The 19,540-nt window shown below is 38.9% G+C and overlaps 1 protein-coding gene across 8 annotated transcripts in view; it reads right to left on the reverse strand.

Moving 5' to 3' along the window:
* Nucleotides 1-19,540, reverse strand: part of APP (amyloid beta precursor protein) — a 281,267-nt gene that overhangs the window by 72,047 nt on the left and 189,680 nt on the right. For all 8 annotated transcript variants that reach the window (XM_005670305.3, XM_005670303.3, XM_005670302.3 and 5 more), the window contains 2 exon segments: nucleotides 17,321-17,395; nucleotides 16,466-16,624 (listed from right to left, as the gene is read on the reverse strand). In XM_005670305.3, coding sequence (XP_005670362.1) covers nucleotides 16,466-16,624; nucleotides 17,321-17,395 — 234 coding nt within the window.

Genomic DNA, 19,540 nt, shown 5'->3' on the forward strand with positions numbered 1-19,540 from the left:
CATTTTTATTCCAGTCTTACTTGAAATTATTCATCCTAACAAATAAAGGACAAAGTCTCCTTTCTCTGTCTTTAACAATTTTATTGCTACATACATCCTACCATGTGATTTTTGTAAAATGGTTTCCAAAGACACACATTTCTTTATTAAAACAAACAAACGAAAATTACCTGTGCAAGTTCCTATCAGGAAGAGAATTTTGGCTGTTTGGATCTAGTTATTGTTACCCTATGAGTCATGGGCACCTTGAAAATGAGGTGGAAGGTACAGAATTAATTAACAGAGATGGTGTGTGGTCTCCAATAATTTATAGACTGCCTCCTCTTCTCCTTTTGCTTATTAACTTAGGGGCCACATCCCTGACACCCAGATGGAAGTGGTGCCCTTTCTCTGTTACCATGAAATGCTATGCAAACCCCAGCTACTGCACTTAACACAATCTATGACATTATATCTGTTTCTGACTGCACTCTTCAACTGTGAGAACTTCGACAGCCCAGCTGGTGTTTCTTTATCAGGAACCACACAATATACTGACTCAGAAAGGATGCTCTTACTATGTCTTCTACAGGCCACATTCCTAAACTTAAGAAACCAAACATATAAATACAATGAAAAGAAAGTAAACCTGAGCTCATTGGCCTTACTTATGTCTTTTCTCCTAGAAGCATGAGCTTCTCCATAATCCCCACCCCCACCCCGAGGCAGGCATCGCAGCTTGAAACATCGCTTTTGAAGGTACATTGTTACAATTCTCTTTAGCACTGTGAAATCTGGCTGATTCTCCAAATCAGAGAATGGTCTTTTAAATCTTGAAAGGAGAAAAGCAGTAAAAGCGACAACTGACAAACTCCATCGATGACATATTTAAAAGAGGATAGGTTTATACGAACGTTAGTTTGGAAAAGGTAATTTTTGGATCAGAAATTAAAGGTCAAGTATTGTTGAATGGGATGGATATTATATGTGCAGGTTGCTTTTTATTCAACACTGAGGCCTAAAAAACTCCCTCTGGTTCTATGGTAATTATACATCCAAGGCTGGAGACAAAAAGGATCACAACTAATTGCATTTAATCCAAGGTGTCCCAGCCTCTTACTTGTGCAGCTGTCTGGCTGAATGTGCTTTCTCAGTGGCTCTATTTCATCTTTATTTTTATTTTATTTTTCCCTCTCTAAAAGGCTTTGTTGTTTTGAAGAAAATGGATTTTTTTTAAATTTATTTTTTATTGTTATTTTCCCCAACACACTTTTTTTTCCCCACTGTACAGCATGGGGACCCAGTTACACATACATGTATACATAATTTTTTCTCCCATTGTTGTGCTATGGTGCAAGTATCTAGACAACGTTCTCAGTGCTACACAGTAGGATCTCATGGAATTTTTTCTTGAAGAGCTCCTATGAGAAAAAAATACTTCAGTTGAACATTGTTTTTGAAGGACTGCTTTTCAATGTTAGTTTCTTTCCTTTTTTTTTTTTTTTGGTGGTAAGTCACCTATCAATGTTCCTGCAAGCATGTTATTCTCAGAATATGTCCCTTTCAAGCACAGGCACCTGGATGTAATGGCTCCAAACTGGCCTTGACATTGCTGCCCTAAGCTAGACTCTGATAACTAATGTCTGGGTCTCTCTCTTTTTTCCTGCCATCGCCACACATTCTAGAGATGCCCAGTTGGTATTACTAACATTATCATCAATTTAAAAATAAACACGCGTCTCAAAATGACTAAGCCTCAGTTTCCACATTGGTGCCACTCAAACAACAATCTTCCACACAGCGCAGGTGGGGATTAGAAATGTGTGTTAAGAAGCCTCATACGGCGCAGGTTCGACCCTAGCCCAGGAACTTCCAGATGCCACGGGTGCCGCTCCCACAAAAAAAAGGAAGGTGTGTTAGTTACCCAGCATACCACTGAGTCTACAGCAGCTACTTCCTCTGCGCTTGTTTCTTCTACTGTCCTTGCCTCCATCCTGTCCCCATTTTTCTTTTCTCTAAGCAATAACACTTCAACGCTTATTAACTGTTTATACGAAGGAGGCAGTGCTTCAGGTGCTTTAGACACAGCAACTCACCAAATCTTCCTATCAACCCCATGACAGAGGTATTGCCCCACTTCATGGATGAAGCAAGCGAGGCACAGAGGAAGTTGAGGGCTACAGGCAGAGCTGGTCCCATGTAAGTACAGATCTAGTCAGTGGGAGAGTAAAAGAGGCTCCACAGCCCATTTTCCTGATTGCTTAAGTGATCCTGCCTTTCAAGTTAACTCTAAAATGGACCATGTGAAAGACTCATTCCAATAAACTAACCTAGACAGTTGACAACTGACAAAAAAGTTGAATAGTTAGAAATGAGAGTCTGTTGCAGAAACCCCGTCTGGACTTCTAGCTCTTATAAGCTCAGATAATACTCTTGGGAACGCTTACACCCGCTCTTTTCACGGTGCTAAAAACCATCCACATTTAGCTCATTCAATCTCTGAAATAACGTCCTTGGGTTTTGGCATGCTGCTAGGGCTTCTGCGAACACCTCAGATGTACAGAGAAATAGCAAGATAGGAAGGTTCTCTGTCAATCTGTTTGGGATTACCAGCAAAAGATTAAAGGTATTAATAAAAAAAATTCTGCTTTTGTGCCACGGATTCCAGTTCTAAATCCATCCTTATCTTCTACTAAGATGGATAATTAAATACTGAATGTGTTCACATGTTTGAAATTACTTATCTCATTCAACACTGACATTTCTTCATATGCTTCAGAAATAGAGTCGGAAATATATCCCTATCTCCACCCCAAGTCCCTAGAGCTTGACGCTGAAACAGTAGCACGCTGGCTTTCATGATGGCTCAGGGGACAAGTTCCTGCGAGGATAATGAGCCCTAAGAGCCCAGGGTAAGCCATGACCTCATCAATGCTTATGTGAACACAGACACACACTGTGTGTGTATCAGTATAAACATCAGCCTTTCCTTCCTATTGCTTATGCCTTTGGGACATGAGAATTCAGAAAGACATCCAGAAAGACATTCTGACAACCCTCATTCAATGAATTACCAGGTTCTGTTTGGTTGATTTAGTCATGTAAACATATTTCTAAGGATCCTGCTTAGAAATGGAAACTATAAAAACAGATTAGTTTTTGTGGGAATAGGTAGGTATATCACACCAAATAAAATGTCAGTTATGTTGCCAGAGAAACAGATGCTATTTGAGTTAAGAAGGCAAAGTGGATTATTTTCCTGTACTCTTATATTTTCATCTACTTTAGCTAAAAAAAAAAAAAAAAAAAAAAAAGAGTTCGGCCTTAGGTATATGATTCATGCATATATCATTCAAACACAGAAATAATTCCCTTTACAACGTTTAGCCAGAACACAGAATTTCCAAAGTTTAAAACTAATTACTTCTGGAGCTGTTTCATGTAGGGCAGAGTAATACGGAACCTGCACTGTTTAGGGAATTTTATTTCATTGTGTTAGGACAAAGATGAAGTTCTAAAGATTTAATTAAAAGCACAGAAAACAGTCACAGAAATGATAGAAAAAATTATCTAAGGTCTCTATAGAAATATATCCTCTTAAAGGAACAGGCTATTTCTATTGTCATAAGCCTTATATTAAAGACAGGATTATTCATATGATGAAAAAAATAAGCTTAAAAAATCATCAGTGTATCATAAGGATACAGACAGTAAGCAGAAATTAAGAAACATGTTTTTAACTTCTACAAAATTTCAATCATTCTCAAGTCTTTACATCTTCTGTAACTAACAGTAACATTTTTTTCCCTGTCAAATTTCCCTCATTTCACAATGTAGATATTCTATCTATTAATATTGCGATCTAGTTATATTGCCAATGAATGGCTAATCTTATTATTAAAATTTACAGCAAAGAACAGAGATAATAAAAGGAAAAGATCTGCCCCAGGGGACTAATTATACCCAATCCTTTTTTACTGTCACTATTGTTTCACTATTATATTTAGACCATAATTACAAAGCATCTATTTGCATGAGATGTAGCACTTTTCAATTTGCATTAAATTCACTTCATAATCACACTGCATTAAAAAAATCATTTCAAAATGAAATTTCTTAAAGGATTAAGAGTAGGCCCTACTAAAATGGATTATACTTAACCTGAAAATTGAAGATTTACATTCTGGAACATTAACCATTTCCCTCTCTTGGAACAGGAGTGTAACACAGCGCTAGCTCCTGGCCCAGTTCCCGGCACAACTTGGTTGTCAAAAAAAAAATTAATTACATTAATGAATAACCTAGAGCTAATTATAATTGTACAAGTCATTGCAGCAGGAAAATATATCCTTCAAGGTATCTGAGTTGAAAATAACCATCTCACAAACAAGAAAAGATACATTCCCAATTTTTCAATCTATCCACCTAGTGTGCTGGGCTCCTTCAGGGAACTGTTGTCACAGGGAACTCTTCCCAGAAAATATTTTATAGACTCTATATCATGTTCAAATGTCAACAAGATTCATTTCCTTGATTTCAAAAGATAGCGTAACTTGTCTTCTTGAAGCTTGCTTGAGTTTTGATGTCTGGTTGATGTGTGGAATTTTAAAGGAAATTTCAAGGCTTTCCCCTATAAAATGTAATTTAAAAAATTAATGCTTTCACTTCTTAGATGTACTGTCCTTTTCACTTGGCTCTTTCATGCAATTTCATAAATCTGGTGTCCTCCATGGATCCAAAGTCCATCTTTAGATCAATCACACACATTTGACTGACTCATTGCCAATCACGTCTGAATGGATAGCTTTCTATTCCACGGTTCATGTGGAAGGTATATTAAAACACGCCTGTTCAGTCCTTTTGTGGCCTTCTCTTTGTGGCTTTATGCTTGTAGAAATCTGGCATCTTATCATAACAGACACTTGTGCTTGAAACCAGCCCTTGATGGGAGAGAATGATCTGTCAAGAGCCTTTAAAAATCCCTTGGCATAATCCTGCCAAGAAGGAAGTACACAGTCACTTTATGGGCAGCACCCTAAGCCTCCAGGTCACAAGGAACTTATTCAGGAAACCCTCTCCTGGAGCAGTGTTTTCCATCCCTGTGACTAGGGAAGTTAGTCACCTACCAAGAAAAAGCAAGACTCTCTTGTTTTCACAAATAGGCTTAGGGTCCTTATTTTTCACAGTTCCACATCTTGGATTTCAGGATATCTTCAGCATATAAATATAAAAGTTACAGCATCTCTGTGCAGGTTTAAAGAAAACCAAAAACCCCAAGACAGTTAAAGCTCTTTCTAGTCGAGATGGTGTCAGTTGAGTTTATTTTGCCACAATGGACCTCCCTCAGCATTTCACATGCATTCTACTGCTGTCAGAAAAATCTGGACCAAAAAGTAATATTCGGGGAAGATTCCATGGGAACCTCTGGATCACAGCTGTGTTCATCTTTAATGCTACATGTCTGGAGTTCAGCTAAATGTTTGAAGTCTACTGCAGAGTTCACACACATTCCTTTCTTCAGAAGAGCACAGTACATGATTTTTTTGTACCTTAACCTGGCAATGACAATTCTGTGCCAAGTCAAACATAGATGTCTTGAAGAAGCCACGGGAAAATGGCAATGGATTCTCAGGCCTGCCTCTCTTCAGTGTTTCTCAGGGTTTGGTAATAGGAAAGCACTAGAAACATCCCTTCCCAGCACATCAGATTACTATTTGGCTCTGGCTTTGTCCTGTAACAGAGCATAGTGGTACCCAGGCAAAGTCATTTCCCATCCCTCCCCTCCCCCACAAGGAAGCAGATGACTTCCTAATACCGACAAAGTACCAGAGCCTCCACATGTTCTATCCTAACAATTTCTCTCTTCTTAGAGATGAAGACATCTTTCTACTTCACAGTCTCATCTCAACCTTCCATTAATCCTTTTGTTTTTCTAAGCACAGCTAACAAAAAGCTAGAATAATGTTAACTGGGAAAGAATAGAACCGTTAACCCAATTTTTGAATGTAGGAGGAGGAATCCTTCTAATTAAGTCCTTTTTTCAACATAAGATGGCAAACCTGGGAATTAAAGACAGGTGTTTCTATATCCTGTCATGTACAAAGTAGGGACCTTTGGATGGTTTGTCAAATCTGGTAACTTTCATAGTTTTTTTGGTTTTTGTTTTTGTTTTCTGTGATATTTTGTTAGTGTTCATAATTTATTTTGGTTATTGGGATATAATAAAGAAATGCATGTTTGGTCTCTGCCCCTAGTTCCTGACACAGAGATCCTCAAACTCTAGTAAAATTTGGTAACAGGAATATCTTTTGTTGTAATATTTGGTTTTGGTCCTTGGTTCCAGACACAGGCGCTTATTAGACCCTTGGAGTGATAAGGGGGTCTTTTTTGTATGCTAATGAGATGCCTCTTGGAGGATGGGAACTGGTTGCTAGAGAAACCAATCCTGTGATTAGAGGGTTGGAATTTTCAGCCCAATTATCTACCTCCAGGGAGAGAGAGGGGACCTCCAGGGAGTGGAAAGGGGCAGGAGACTGAGTTTGATCACAATGGCCAATGATTTAATCATTCATGGCTACCAACTGGAACCTCCCTAACAATCCTAAACAATGGAATTCAGAGAGCTTCCGCTTGGAGAACACATAGGACACTAAGAGGGTACCATGTCCAGAGGGGACATGCAAACTCCATACCTTCCCCCTTCCTGTGCCCTACAGTCTTTTATATCTGGCTCTTCCTGAGTTCTATCCTTTATAGGAAATTCCTAACCGTAAATAAAGTACTTACTCTGTGAGTTGTTCTAGTGAGTTATCAAAGCGGAAAGAGGGTCGGGAACCCTCAGGGTCCATCAGGATTATAAGGTGAAAAGTGGGGATTTGTGAGTGGATTCTGAAGTGGGGGCAGTCTAGTGGGACTGTACCTTTAACCTGTGGGGCTCTTCGCCGCCACCTGGGGTTAGTGTCAGAATGAGTTTGTGTGAGGGAGAGCCTCCTGCACATTTGGTGTCAAGAGTATTGAGAGCAGAGGAAATGGTTCTTCATTTCGTACACAGACCCCAGCTATACAACAGTGAAAACATCACAGAGAACTAAACTTAGGACCTCCTCCAAACTCCGTGACTTATGCTAATGGACCAGCTTTAGCATCCACTGGATTCAGAGCTTGGATCTGCTGACTTGAAGGCAAAGAAGAAATTGTTTGGACTTGTACATCTTCAACTCTTGTTTAACTCTTCACAGTGAAATATGCTGAAGTCCTTAAGGAGGAGCAGGATTATTAATGCAACCCAGAAGGCAAATCCCACAGAGTTGAGGAAGAAATAGTAAACAAAAGATGGTTTTTAAAATACCACAGACCTCCAGAAAGATTTGTCATATGGTCTGATCATCTGACAAATGCCAATTGCGACATACTTCTGATTTCTTATGACAGAGTTATAACAATATGCTTTCATATTCATGCCTAGATTTTGGCATTTCTGCCTTACAAACCCTCTACGTGGCTACTCCATGTTCAAAGATATGCACATTTGCATTTCTTTTAATTTCACCCTCACCTGACACTCAACCACAATCACAGTGTCTTGACCTACTAGAAATAATATAAGACAACTCAGATAAAGCTTATGTCAGGGAGGAAGAAATTTTCCTCCAGGCTTCTAGTTCTTCTGGATGGTCTAAGAATTAAATTGACATGAAATAGATTCAGAGAAGAAAATCAAACAAAGTTGAATAATACGTACACCAGAAAAACTGAGTAACTCACCCAAAGAGCCTAAACCCTCACTGAGACACCATCTTCAGCAAAAGATGAAAGAGGATGTTGGGAATAGTGGTCTGGGATTTCAAAGGGGAGGAAGGTAACTGACTCGGAGAGTTTGCTGGGCCACACAGACACAATGGGACACAGAGAGGAATTTTAACAGACCTCCCTAGGTTCCTCCCTGTCTCTATACCTAGTTCATACTGTACTTATCTATGGTGACACCTTCCTTCCTGGAACCGGTCTTCTGCATCCTTTTAGGCAGCTGGGCAGAAGAAGGTCAAAGGTTCTTCCTGAATCTTTGGGGCCTCAAAAACAATCAGTCTAAATGAATCTGCATGCCAAAGAGGAACATTTAGGGTGGCAAATTTTGCTTCTCTGAACTTACAAAAATCCAAATATAACCTAGGATCTTTAAACTGATTCATGGATGAGCTTTGCAGAGTGAGTGAATGCCTTGAAACCCATGTGTCATTTTGTGCACATGCATCCATGCATGTTTCTAGGAAGAAGATCCCTTGTTGCTCTTTGTTCTGGAGGGAAGATATCTGTAACGCCAGACACTGAAGTACCACTGGATTATTAAATAACGTGCTATGTATTTGTCTAAAAAAACCCCAAACATTTATGTTTTCATTTTTAAGAAAAATGAAAATAGATATTGACATATAAATATGTACACAAAATCTCTGCTAGAACAAAATATGACTTCCCAGTGCTGTGTGTTTGACAGCATCGGATGAAGAGCTAGTTTGACTTTGAAGGCAGTGACTAAGTGGGGCTCTGGTGTGCAGGGCGTCTGGGTGATGAATATGGTCTCAGAGGCACAGGACAGCTTTCAAGCTGATGCCTTTCCTACATACTTCCTAATTTTCTATTTAACTTGATGCAGTTAAAAAAGAAAACACTAGTGTCTCCAGTTACACACTTTCCACTGGTCTTTAGTAAGATCTAGATGTCTGTTCAGCTTGGTAAGGATTCAAAGCAAGGTAAGGAGGTAATAATGTGAGACTTTTCTGAACTAGCATGCAAACCTCACAGCATAGTTTATAGGACTTTGTTCAATAAATGCTAATTCTCCCATTTGTCTTTTCACCCACCACTTGACACCGGGTCTGTCCTAAAAGCTCTCAAGTTAATGAGTTTCTTTGTGCCCACCAATTTTTACAAATCTCAATGAAAAATCAATAAATGATGAATGAGTGAATAATAAATATATAAGGTATAGGATAATTACTTATATTTCTCCCAGATGATTTTCAACCTGGCAGTCTGATCAGCTTTACAAAATTCTGATTATATTGAAAATGTGCAGATAGACTATCTTAAATTCCTTAGTACTCATCTCTCTCAATGCCTTCACATATTAAGATCTCAGCAAATAAACATGAATTTATTTACCATCCATTATACTGAGGTGTGGGTCCAGTATATTTAACTTGGGTATATATCCTATCTAAGTATTTTCTATAAGTGCCTCCTATTTCTTTTACAACCAAAAGTGATTAGCAGGTAATAAAGGGTTGTTAGGAGAAGGGCACTTAGCAATTACATAAAAATGAAAATACTCAAGTTTAGCACCTCGATTTCTTTTTACTTTACAAAACACATAGTTACACCCATACTGATGTTGGCTAAAGGCTGATTTGGTTGGAACCACCTCATGCTGTCACCAGCGCGCCTGACACAATAAGCCAATTAACTGCTGTCCTTTATTTTCTCCAATGATTGCTACTTCTTATTCAACATGTACTGCTCTGCTGTTAAAATTCACCAAAAAGCACTGAGCAAAATCTCAGTTTATGGACAAAGCCATGCTCCTTAACGGTACATTTCACAAATCATTCTATGAAAGAATGTGTCAAGACATTTTTCAGAAATCTCAAGAAAATTTTAACATTCGGCTGAACAAATCTAGTATGCTGTTGGTGGGAATGCAAACTGGTACAGCCACTAGGGAAAACGGAATGGAGGTTCCTCAAAGAATGAAAAATAGAATTGCCCTACAATCCAGCAATTCCACTTCTTGGTATTGATCTGAAGAAAATGATTTGGAAAGATATATGCACCTCTATGTTCATAGCAGCATTATTTACAATTGCCAAGATATAGAAGCAACCTAAGTGCCAACTGCCAGATGAATGGATAGAAAAGAGGTGGTGTACACACACACACACACACAAAACACACACACACACACACACACACACACACACACACAGGAATATTAGCCATAAAAAAGTATGAAATTTTGTCATTTGTGGTAATATGGATGGACCTGGCTGGTATTGTGATTAATGAAATAAATCAGACAAATACTATATGTTTTCACTTATATGGGACATCCAAAAACAAAAGCAATGAACGTATGTAACAAAACAGAAGCAGATTCACAGAGACAGAGAACAAACAAATGGTCATCAGGAGGGGGAGGCGAAGAATGAGTGAAATCTGTGAAGAGGATTAAGAGGCACAAACCTCTAGTTATAAAACAAACAAGTTCCAGGAATGTAACGTACAGCATGGGCTATATAGTCAGTAATAATATAATAACTTTGTATGGTATTCAATCTATAAAAAATACTGAATCCCTATGTTTTATACCTAAAGCTAGTATAATATTTTAAGTCAAATATACTTCAATTAAAAAAAAAATAGAAATGAGAAAGGAAAAGGTGCAAGTGTTAAAGAAATTGCCAATTTTTTTCCCCTCAAACATTGAGAGTCTAAGTGTGAAGCATCAGATACAAGCATGAAATTAATTTAGCATGGATAAGATAGCTGCCATTTGGTACTTAGTATCCAAATTTAGTATGGATAAGATGTCTCATGAGACACCGGAAACAAAAGAAAACAAACACTACTGGCACACAGACAGCCAGATATTCATGGAAATGTTTCCTAATTCTCACTTTCACACAGAAAATGCTTAAAAGTTGTCAAGGTCAGGAAAATAATTAGGATGCTTTCTAATGGAGATTCAGACTAAGAATCTGTAAAGATACCCAAAATCTCAGAGTTACAAAGAAAGTTTTGGTTTTCCATCTCTCATCTTTAAAACATTTTGGTTCTTAGTAATCAGGTGCTCCTAAGGTTTTCCAGACCTAAACCTACAGTGGAAAGTTTATTTTAAACAGAAATTCCTAGGCAGCCTTCAGTTTATCTGTGAAAGATCCCACTTAAGTTTAGTCTCTCTTCGGATTACAGAGAATATTTAACAGTCAGGCAGTATCATCATCTTTTCTCCATCTTTGAAATAGACCCTGACAGTTACAGGAGGGAAGGCTCAGATAGTATTTAACTCATTATTTCAAGAGGCCATGAGTGGCTTGAATTTGAAAGTAAGAAGCCAAAGTCCTGTGCTTTCTGATGATAACTTAGTTTAAAATAGTACTTATGTTTGGTAGCTTAAAGGCCTCTAAGGGTGATGTAAGTTTAACTATGAATGATGCAACTTTGGAAAGAAATTGAACTTTTCTGGGAAAAAAAAGTGTAAGTCCTTTATTTTCACAAGGAAACTTTTAGAGAAGTGAAAGTTTTGAAGAGCTGGTCCTTAGAAGAGTCACTAGCCTTCTACAGATTAAGAGTTTGTCCTGACTACATTCTAATTTTTTTTATTCCTGGGGGGATGGGATGGACACAGAGAGACTGATGGAACGATTGTGATAGTTGAAATGTGCGCGCGTGCGCGCGCGCGCGCACACACACACACACACACACACACACACACACACGCACAAATCCTAAATATGATTCAAACAATGTGCTTTTAGGTTGGTCATTCAGTGTATCAGCCAGTAGGCATGTGATTAATCAAGAAGGAAATTTAGAACATAAAGCATACGCAGACTTGGGAACTCACAAATGAAATTTATGGTAGAACAAGGAATTCTAGCTGCACAAAAATATTACCACATCAATTCTTCCGAGTTTGTGTTTTAAAAACAATGAAAGTATAAATTAAACCTAAGGTTCAAAGAGACTGTGGAGACAATCCACACTGTTTGAGATTCCCGTTTCAAAGTCTGGGACTATTTGCTAGAACTTGGTCAGGTTTACAGGGATAATTATTCTGAAGGTAATATCAACTACAGAATCTATAGAAAGACCATTTGACTAAAACTCATTTTCTTAGAGTCAACTGACACTTAATATTTCATGTTTTCTAAGTACTGTATTAGGTATGAAGGAGAGTTCAAAAATATTTATTTACGGCTCTAATGTAAGACATGACCTTCCTCAGACAGTTAACTGGCAAGTTTTCTTTTTTTTTTTTTTTGTTTTTTTGTTTTTTATAATTTTTTTTATTTTCCCACTGTACAGCAAGGGGGTCAGGTTATCCTTACATGTATACATTACAATTACATTTTTCCCCCACCTTTTCTTCTGTTGCAACATGAGTATCTAGACAAAGTTCTCAATGCTATTCAGCAGGATCTCCTTGTAAATCTATTCTAAGTTGTGTCTGATAAGCCCAAGCTCCTGATCCCTCCCACTCCCCCCCCCCACAAGTCTCTTCTCCAGGCAGCTACAAGTCTCTTCTCCAAGTCCATGATTTTCTTTTCTGAGGAGATGTTCATTTGTGCTGGATATTAGAATAATATCTAATATCTAACTGGCAAGTTTTCAATTTGTGTCTTTCAACAGCAATGTATAAAAGCCCTCAAGAAGGAATTTAGAATTCTCTCGAATTTCCTCAAGTGTGGAGCTAAGTGCCATGTCATGCTATACATTAAAATTCAAATAACACCCTTGGACAGAGACAATAACTTAACAAAAATGGCAGGTAATGCGCAGAATGCAGGCCTGTGACTATCCAGTCCCAGCTTTTATTGCATGGGAGAGTTTTATGCATTTCTAGGTGAGAATCTGAGAGCAATCCTTGGATCAACCAACAATAATTTGAATTTTTTTTGACCGTTAAATAGTTCTTCTTCATCCAGTTTTAACTTTTTATTTCAAATAAACATGTTGTCTAATTCTACATGATGAGAGCGCCAGACTCAGGGCAAGCATGATTAGGCCCAATCTGAATCATCCCCTTTGAAAACACCTGACACTTTGGCAGTTCTTCTTGTCACGGTCTTTCCTGTGATGGCTGATGGGGCTGAACTGAATGATCTGAAATGTGCATTTGTTCAAGACACCATTCCGTCTTCCTCTTATTTTTAGCTCTATCAGTGACCGTTCTGCAAAAATCTTACTTCAGAGACTGGACCTTTAGCTGGAATACTTCGCTAAATGTCAGCTACTAAGAGTCTGGTCTCAGCACCCACCATCCTGTCTTACTCTGGCAAGTGATGCTGATGGCCTTGCCTCCGCAAATCAAGTCTCCTAGAAAAAGAGAGTAACCAAGGAATGCATTCTCCAAAGATGCACAAACAGGATTTTCCTGAGCAGTGCCAGGGCAGAGACCTTTTTCTGAATAGAAAATGAAAATTCTAATGTGACTATTGTGAAAATTCTAATGTGACTTTTTTCAAAAGCCTTTGATTCTGAGTGCAAGCCTGGTCTAGTAAGGAGGCACTGCAGTGAACTGTGATTCACAGCTCCACCCGGTCCATTGCTAGTGGTGTCACCCTGGACCAGCTACTCCATCTCAGTGACGTCATTGGTAGAACAGGGTCGATACTATTTCAGTCTCTGGAAGAACACCAGAGGCTCTTTTATGGTTCCTCAGAGCTTTCTGCACTGAACTTTTAGCATAGAAAGAAAAATCAAAATGATGAGGAGAATCAGTGTAAGTGAGTGGCCTTTTGGTTTAGTTACATAATGTACACACAGACTGCACTTCCAGCCAAGACTGAATAGCGGGAACTGGATCTACCCTTGCTGCCAGTAACAACCAAAAAAAGGACGAAATATATAGAACTAGGGTTCTGCAAGATATCAGACATTGGGTGAAGGACAGAGACCACTGAGAAGTGAGAAACAAATGAGGTGAGCTCTACAATCGCCCAAGCCTACTGCCTTGAGTTTCTAGGCTGTGGCTCCAGGCATGGGAACCCAGAGAGAGCCTGGCAGAGTCCAGAGAGCTGAAAACATGGAATGAGAGTCTGGAGAGATGCAAGTGGCTGGCAGTCATGGGAAAGCAAACTCAAGCGAGGAAGGATTGCTCAGAGAGGGAACCTGGAGATTTGCAGATAATGCCCTATAAGAGAATGTGGTGGACTAATGCACATGCGTGAAAGAAACAGAGGTCATGGGGAAAAAAAAACCATCCAAAAGGCTTAGTGTCTGGTGTTCATACACGGTTAGGAACAGTACCTGTTCCCATCCAGATGGAAAAGCCCAACAATCGTGGTAGATGACTCAGAAGGATCTTGTTTCAGTATTGGGGGATAACTGGCTACAGGCCGATGACTGCTCTGTTTCCAAGTAAGTTAGCTGCATTACAGAACAAGGCTGAAGAATGGTACAGGTATATAGATTCGCAGCACTCAACAAGGTGAACTTCATGATGCCTGACAGCCAATCAAAAAATCCCAAAGGTTCAAAAATTAAGTAAAGATATGAAGATGTGAAACAAATAAACAAAAACCCAGATTAAAATTCTAGATACGAAAACTACTATGTATGTCATGAAAAATAGCTAGATGGGGTCCGTAGCAGACTGAAAGACACCGGGATACATCATAATCAAATCAAATGGCTCAAAATTAGTGATAAAGGAAAAAAACCCTAAAAGCGGCCGGATGAAAAAGATACATATTATTTACAGAGACAAAGAAAAGGATGATAACAGTGTTCTTGTTGCCAACAGTGCAAATAAGAAGAAAATGGATCATTATTAAGGTGGCTGAAGAAAAAAATCTTCATCTCAGAATTCTATACCAGTAAAAATGTCTTTTAAAATAAAGGTGAAAGAAAGATGTGATTCATGTGACATACTCAAGCAAAAAGCAATCTTTATGAGTCTAAATAAACAGAAATTTTAAAGGAAGTCCTTTGGACAGAATAAAAATGATTCCAAATGGATCTACACAAGAAATGAAGAATATCAGAAATGGTAACTATACAGGTAAATAAATATTTGTCTTATTACCTACCACTCTTCAAAAGATGATTGACTTTTTTTTTTTTTTTTTTGTCTTTTTGCCTTTTCTAGGGCCAATCCCACGGCATATGGAGGTTCCCAGACTAGGGGTCCAATCGGAGCTGTAGCCACCAGCCTATGCCAGAGCCACAGCAACGTGGGATCCAAGCCGCGTCTGCAACCTACACCACAGCTCACGGCAACGCCAGATCCTTAACCCACTGAGCAAGACCAGGGATTGAACCTGCAACCTCATGGTTCCTGGTCGGATTCGTTAACCACTGCGCCATGACAGGAACTCCAAAAGAGGACTGACGGTTTAAAAAATAGTAATAACGTGGTATGGAAAAAGTATGACAACCAACAGCCCAAAGATTAGGAAAGCAGAAATGGAAGTACTCTATTCTAAGGTTCTTGTAATGGAAGGGAAGTGGTATAACATCATTTATATTACTATAATACTGTCGTGAAAAGTTAAAAATGTTTTCTATAAACTCGAAGGCAAACACTAAAATAATAAAGAGTAATAGCTAAAAGCCAACAAAGGGCATACCATAAAATCATAAAATATATTCGATTCATCCAAAAGGTGGCCAAAAAAGAAAAAAGGGAACAAAGAACAGATAGGACAAATAGAACACAAAGAGCAAGATGAAAGATTTACACATAACCATATCAATAACTTCGCTGAACATTTTTTCAATTAAAGGGCAAGACCCAAATAGAAGCTACCTACAAGAAAGGTACTTCAAATACAGAAACACAACCAAAAGCACAAGGATAGAAAAACTATACATTATGATACATTAGTCAAAAGAAAGCTAGAGTAGCTTAATTAACATCAGACATAGTAAATTCAGAGCAAAACATATTACTACAGGTAAACAAGGTCATTTCATAAATGATTGGGGGGGGCACTGAAAGAGGACATAACACTGAATGTTTATGCACCTAAAAACAGAGCTTCAAAATACACAAAGCAAAACCTGATGGCATCTCATGAGTAAGAGACCAATCCATGATAATTGTTGATTTCCATATCCCTTAATCAATAATGAATAGAACAAGCAGACATGATGTACACACACCATGCTCAGAACGCTCCTTACATTCCAAGTAAGCTCTTCCATGAAGCCTCAGTGAGATCTATGCACTGCTTGGTAAGCCTTTCTGAGCATTTATCCCTGAACAGCACAAAATAAGCCCCCCTGCTATGGACATTATGACTAAGTAGGGTTCCTATCCCCAGAGAACATGGCTGCTGCACTGAGCAGGAAATTTGAGTTCTAGTTCTTGTTACTGCACCAAAAATCCTTACAACCTGGGCCAGATCTTGGCTTTTTCTGACCTCAGTTACATCAAGTGGGCAGGGGCAGGTGGCTGGGCCACGTTAGATCTAAAGTCCTTTCAGATATTGTGGTTCCCTGACTTCAACTGTACCATGCATTGTCACCGTCCAGGTGTATCAGCTCAAATCAGGTCTTGCACTGATTCCCTGGAAAGCCTGTCTCACTCCTCCATGGAAAGGTGTGTGTCTATTGTGCAGAGATGGCTCTGTACAGGCAACCGCCTGTGACTTTTAACCTTCTAACAAAAAACAGTCTGGGGTTGAACCTGTGAATGACGATGCTCTTGGCATTGCCCCCATGCCTACTGCCTGCCTTGCCCGGGTCGTGAAGGGAAGCCTACCCGAGGAGGAACAGCCTGAAGAGCCGTGATGTAATTCTCCAGGGCCAGGCGCCGGCGGTCGTTAAGCATGGCCTCCACTCTGGCCATGTGCGTCTCCACCAACTGCTGCCTCTCGTTGGCTGCTTCCTGCTCCAGAGACTCCACTTTCTCCTGGAAATGCTGCATCACAAACACAGATGTGTGTCAATTGGGAAGCAGGCAAATTGGATGGGACAGCAAATTCAAGTCTTTTAAAAGAGATGCCGTATTTCATTTTGTTCAAAGATTTCAATCCTTCCAACCTTTTGACCAATTCTGCATGTTTTATGGGTTCCCCTGCTGTCTCTGCTTTCCATCCCCAGATCTACTTCCTCAATGTAAATCATTATTGTACGTGGTCCCTGAAAATTGATCTGACTAGCCATAATGTAAGGTAAATTTATGTATTCTCAAAAGTCTAAATTACATGCCTATTTAAAAAATTCCCCTCTTACTCAAAGTACTTTAAGAACATGAATATTGATCATCTCACAATCTACTTAAGGTAATTATGAGAGGGGTTCTAATCAAAAATTCAAAGTATCCTGTAAATTTGCTATGGGGAAGAAGGTAGCAAAAGATAGATCATTGATAAAAAAGTAGACTTTAAGTAACAACATGAGTTTTATAGAAATGAATTGTAACTTGAGCTAATTGGGAGCAAATATAAGGCAAGGTTTATGCAAGTGAATTATCAATGATAAAAAATAGTTTAAGTTGAGGGAAATACGAACAATCATGCATGTGGTCCCAGTAGATGCTGGAAAAGGTGTAAGCACTCAGTGCACAAGGGTTGTTGGCATGTGCTGCTTGGTGCAGAAAGGGCTCAGGTTTTACCTGGATCACTGCTTTCTTATCAGCTTTAGGCAAGTTCTTTGCTTGACGTTCTGCCTCTTCCCACTCTCTCATGACCTGTAAAGTAAGGAAATCATGGAAGACCATCAGATTTTTTTCCACGGAGAGAGAAGACTGTTTTTCTTCTCTCTTTGACATTTTAAACATTAAAAGAACTCTGATGTTCCATTCCTATCTCAATATCTGACCTCCCACCAAGATGAAAATAAATCTATCACAGCAGTATAATAAACATAAATGTTCACATTTATTGCTGGAATGTGGCCCTTTAAAACAAAGTTGGTCTCTCTCTTTTTTTCCTTTCCTGAGAAATGGCTGAAAGGTGCTTTATTTGATGTGCACACATGTCAAAGATTCATAAAAGGCACGTATTTTCCCAAACAGGGTTTCCCAATATTAAGCTGAACACGTTGGTTTTTGGCTTTTGTGAAAGAAAGCAAGTTATAAAATTTCAAGCTGTTTATTTTCCAAACAGTTCGAAGGGAGAAAAAGCATCTATAACACTTTGTACATATGTACACATGCTGGGAACACAATGCTGAAAAGCACATCATGAAGGAAGGAAAAGAAGACCTTCGTTGTCAGAAATCCCAAGATCCACTCACTGAAGACCTGAGGGGCAATTAGAAGACTTTGCTTGCCAACTCACATCACACACAGCAGAGAATATGCTAGATCTCTCCAGAAATTCCAAGAATGTACACATTATAACGTTCTGAATGCCGCAAAAAGTATTCTTCGGCAAGTGACACTAATTTAGGAACCAGGCTAATCTGTGCTGTAGGAAAAAAAGGCTTCCTTTTCTCATCCAAGACATTCACCCAGGATTTCTCCAAGAGAAGTTCACCCGCTGATCTGAATGCAAAGAGGAAAAGTCTGCAGCTGTGTATGTTGTTGAAAGGAAATGAAATTTGATTCTTACCACCTACGGCTTCCTTTTCCTTTTCAAGGGTACTACTCACTGTCAAGTAGAGGTTTTTTGTTTTGTTTTGTTTTATTTTAGGTGTAGTTCATACCTGAGCTAGGTAATGTAAAGAACAGCAAGATCCAGTAAGTAAAACAATGGTGGATTGACAGCTGTGTACTTGCCTACTTTGTGGGCATATAAAGCACAGGAGAACTTGATTTCTGTACAATAAGAGCCTGTTATTTTTAGGTATTTATTCCCAAGGAATTGATTTTTTTCTGACATCCTTCAAGACAGCACCAAAAAAAAAAAAAAAAAAAAAGAGCCTTGGAATAAATAACTACAGAGAGAGAAGTTCTTTGAGAACATGATCAAGTCATCATGTCAGTTTGCAACTACTTTATTGTCTATTAGCATTGGCTTGTTGTATAAAATCCAAGACAAGTTTCCCCATGTTGTTTTCATGAAATTATGGGGAAAAAAGGATGGACTGAATTTTCTATTACCAGTGACGAGCATATGAAAAATAACCTAACGAGTCCACAGCAAAATTGGGGAAAATGCCTGTCTGCTATGAACAACAGAAAACAGAAAGAAACATTGCCCCAGATGCTTTGGTGGCTCCAAGAGTTAACGAAGGGCACTTGTGAGATGGGGTATTTTTATTGAAGATCACTTTTGTGTTACAGGTGAGCTAGGCCTTGCAATAAAAAGATCTCGATTTCCTGCTTCGAGAATGTTCACAGTGGCAGTATTCTACCATGAATTCTTCAGATAAGGAACCTCAAAATGAGTGTGAGGGAAAAGTGGAATGTTTTATTGGAAGGCAGAAAACTGACTTCCTGAGTGACATCGACATTTGCACCATCTCCTTTGTATATTCAGGACCTGGGCTTTCAGCTTTGAGCCAGGGAATCCATGGAATTACTAAGGAGGTTTATTTAGCTAATGAGTTGAAAAATAAGCATTCCCATGGAAATGAAATAAAAGTTCGATTTGCAGAGAAATTTAATAATATCCTATACCGTTGCAAGTAAAACAATTTACCTACGCCATCACAGTAGCCCTACTAACTGAAAGATAAAACACACACTGTGGGCTTAGCATTGCCCTTTGAACAAAGGCTTCCACTGAGGTCCACTGATAACAGATGACATCACTGATGACCTGCTAAAAACCAGATCCAGTATTAAGAGCTTTACAAAAATCTATCTCGTTTAATTGATTCCTCACATCAGCCTGCGAGATTAGGCATGGCCATTCCCATTTTACGGACCAGGTTACGTTGCCTGCTC

This window comes from Sus scrofa, chromosome 13 (assembly GCF_000003025.6).
Source record: "Sus scrofa isolate TJ Tabasco breed Duroc chromosome 13, Sscrofa11.1, whole genome shotgun sequence".
In the NCBI taxonomy this organism is placed as follows: domain Eukaryota; kingdom Metazoa; phylum Chordata; class Mammalia; order Artiodactyla; family Suidae; genus Sus; species Sus scrofa.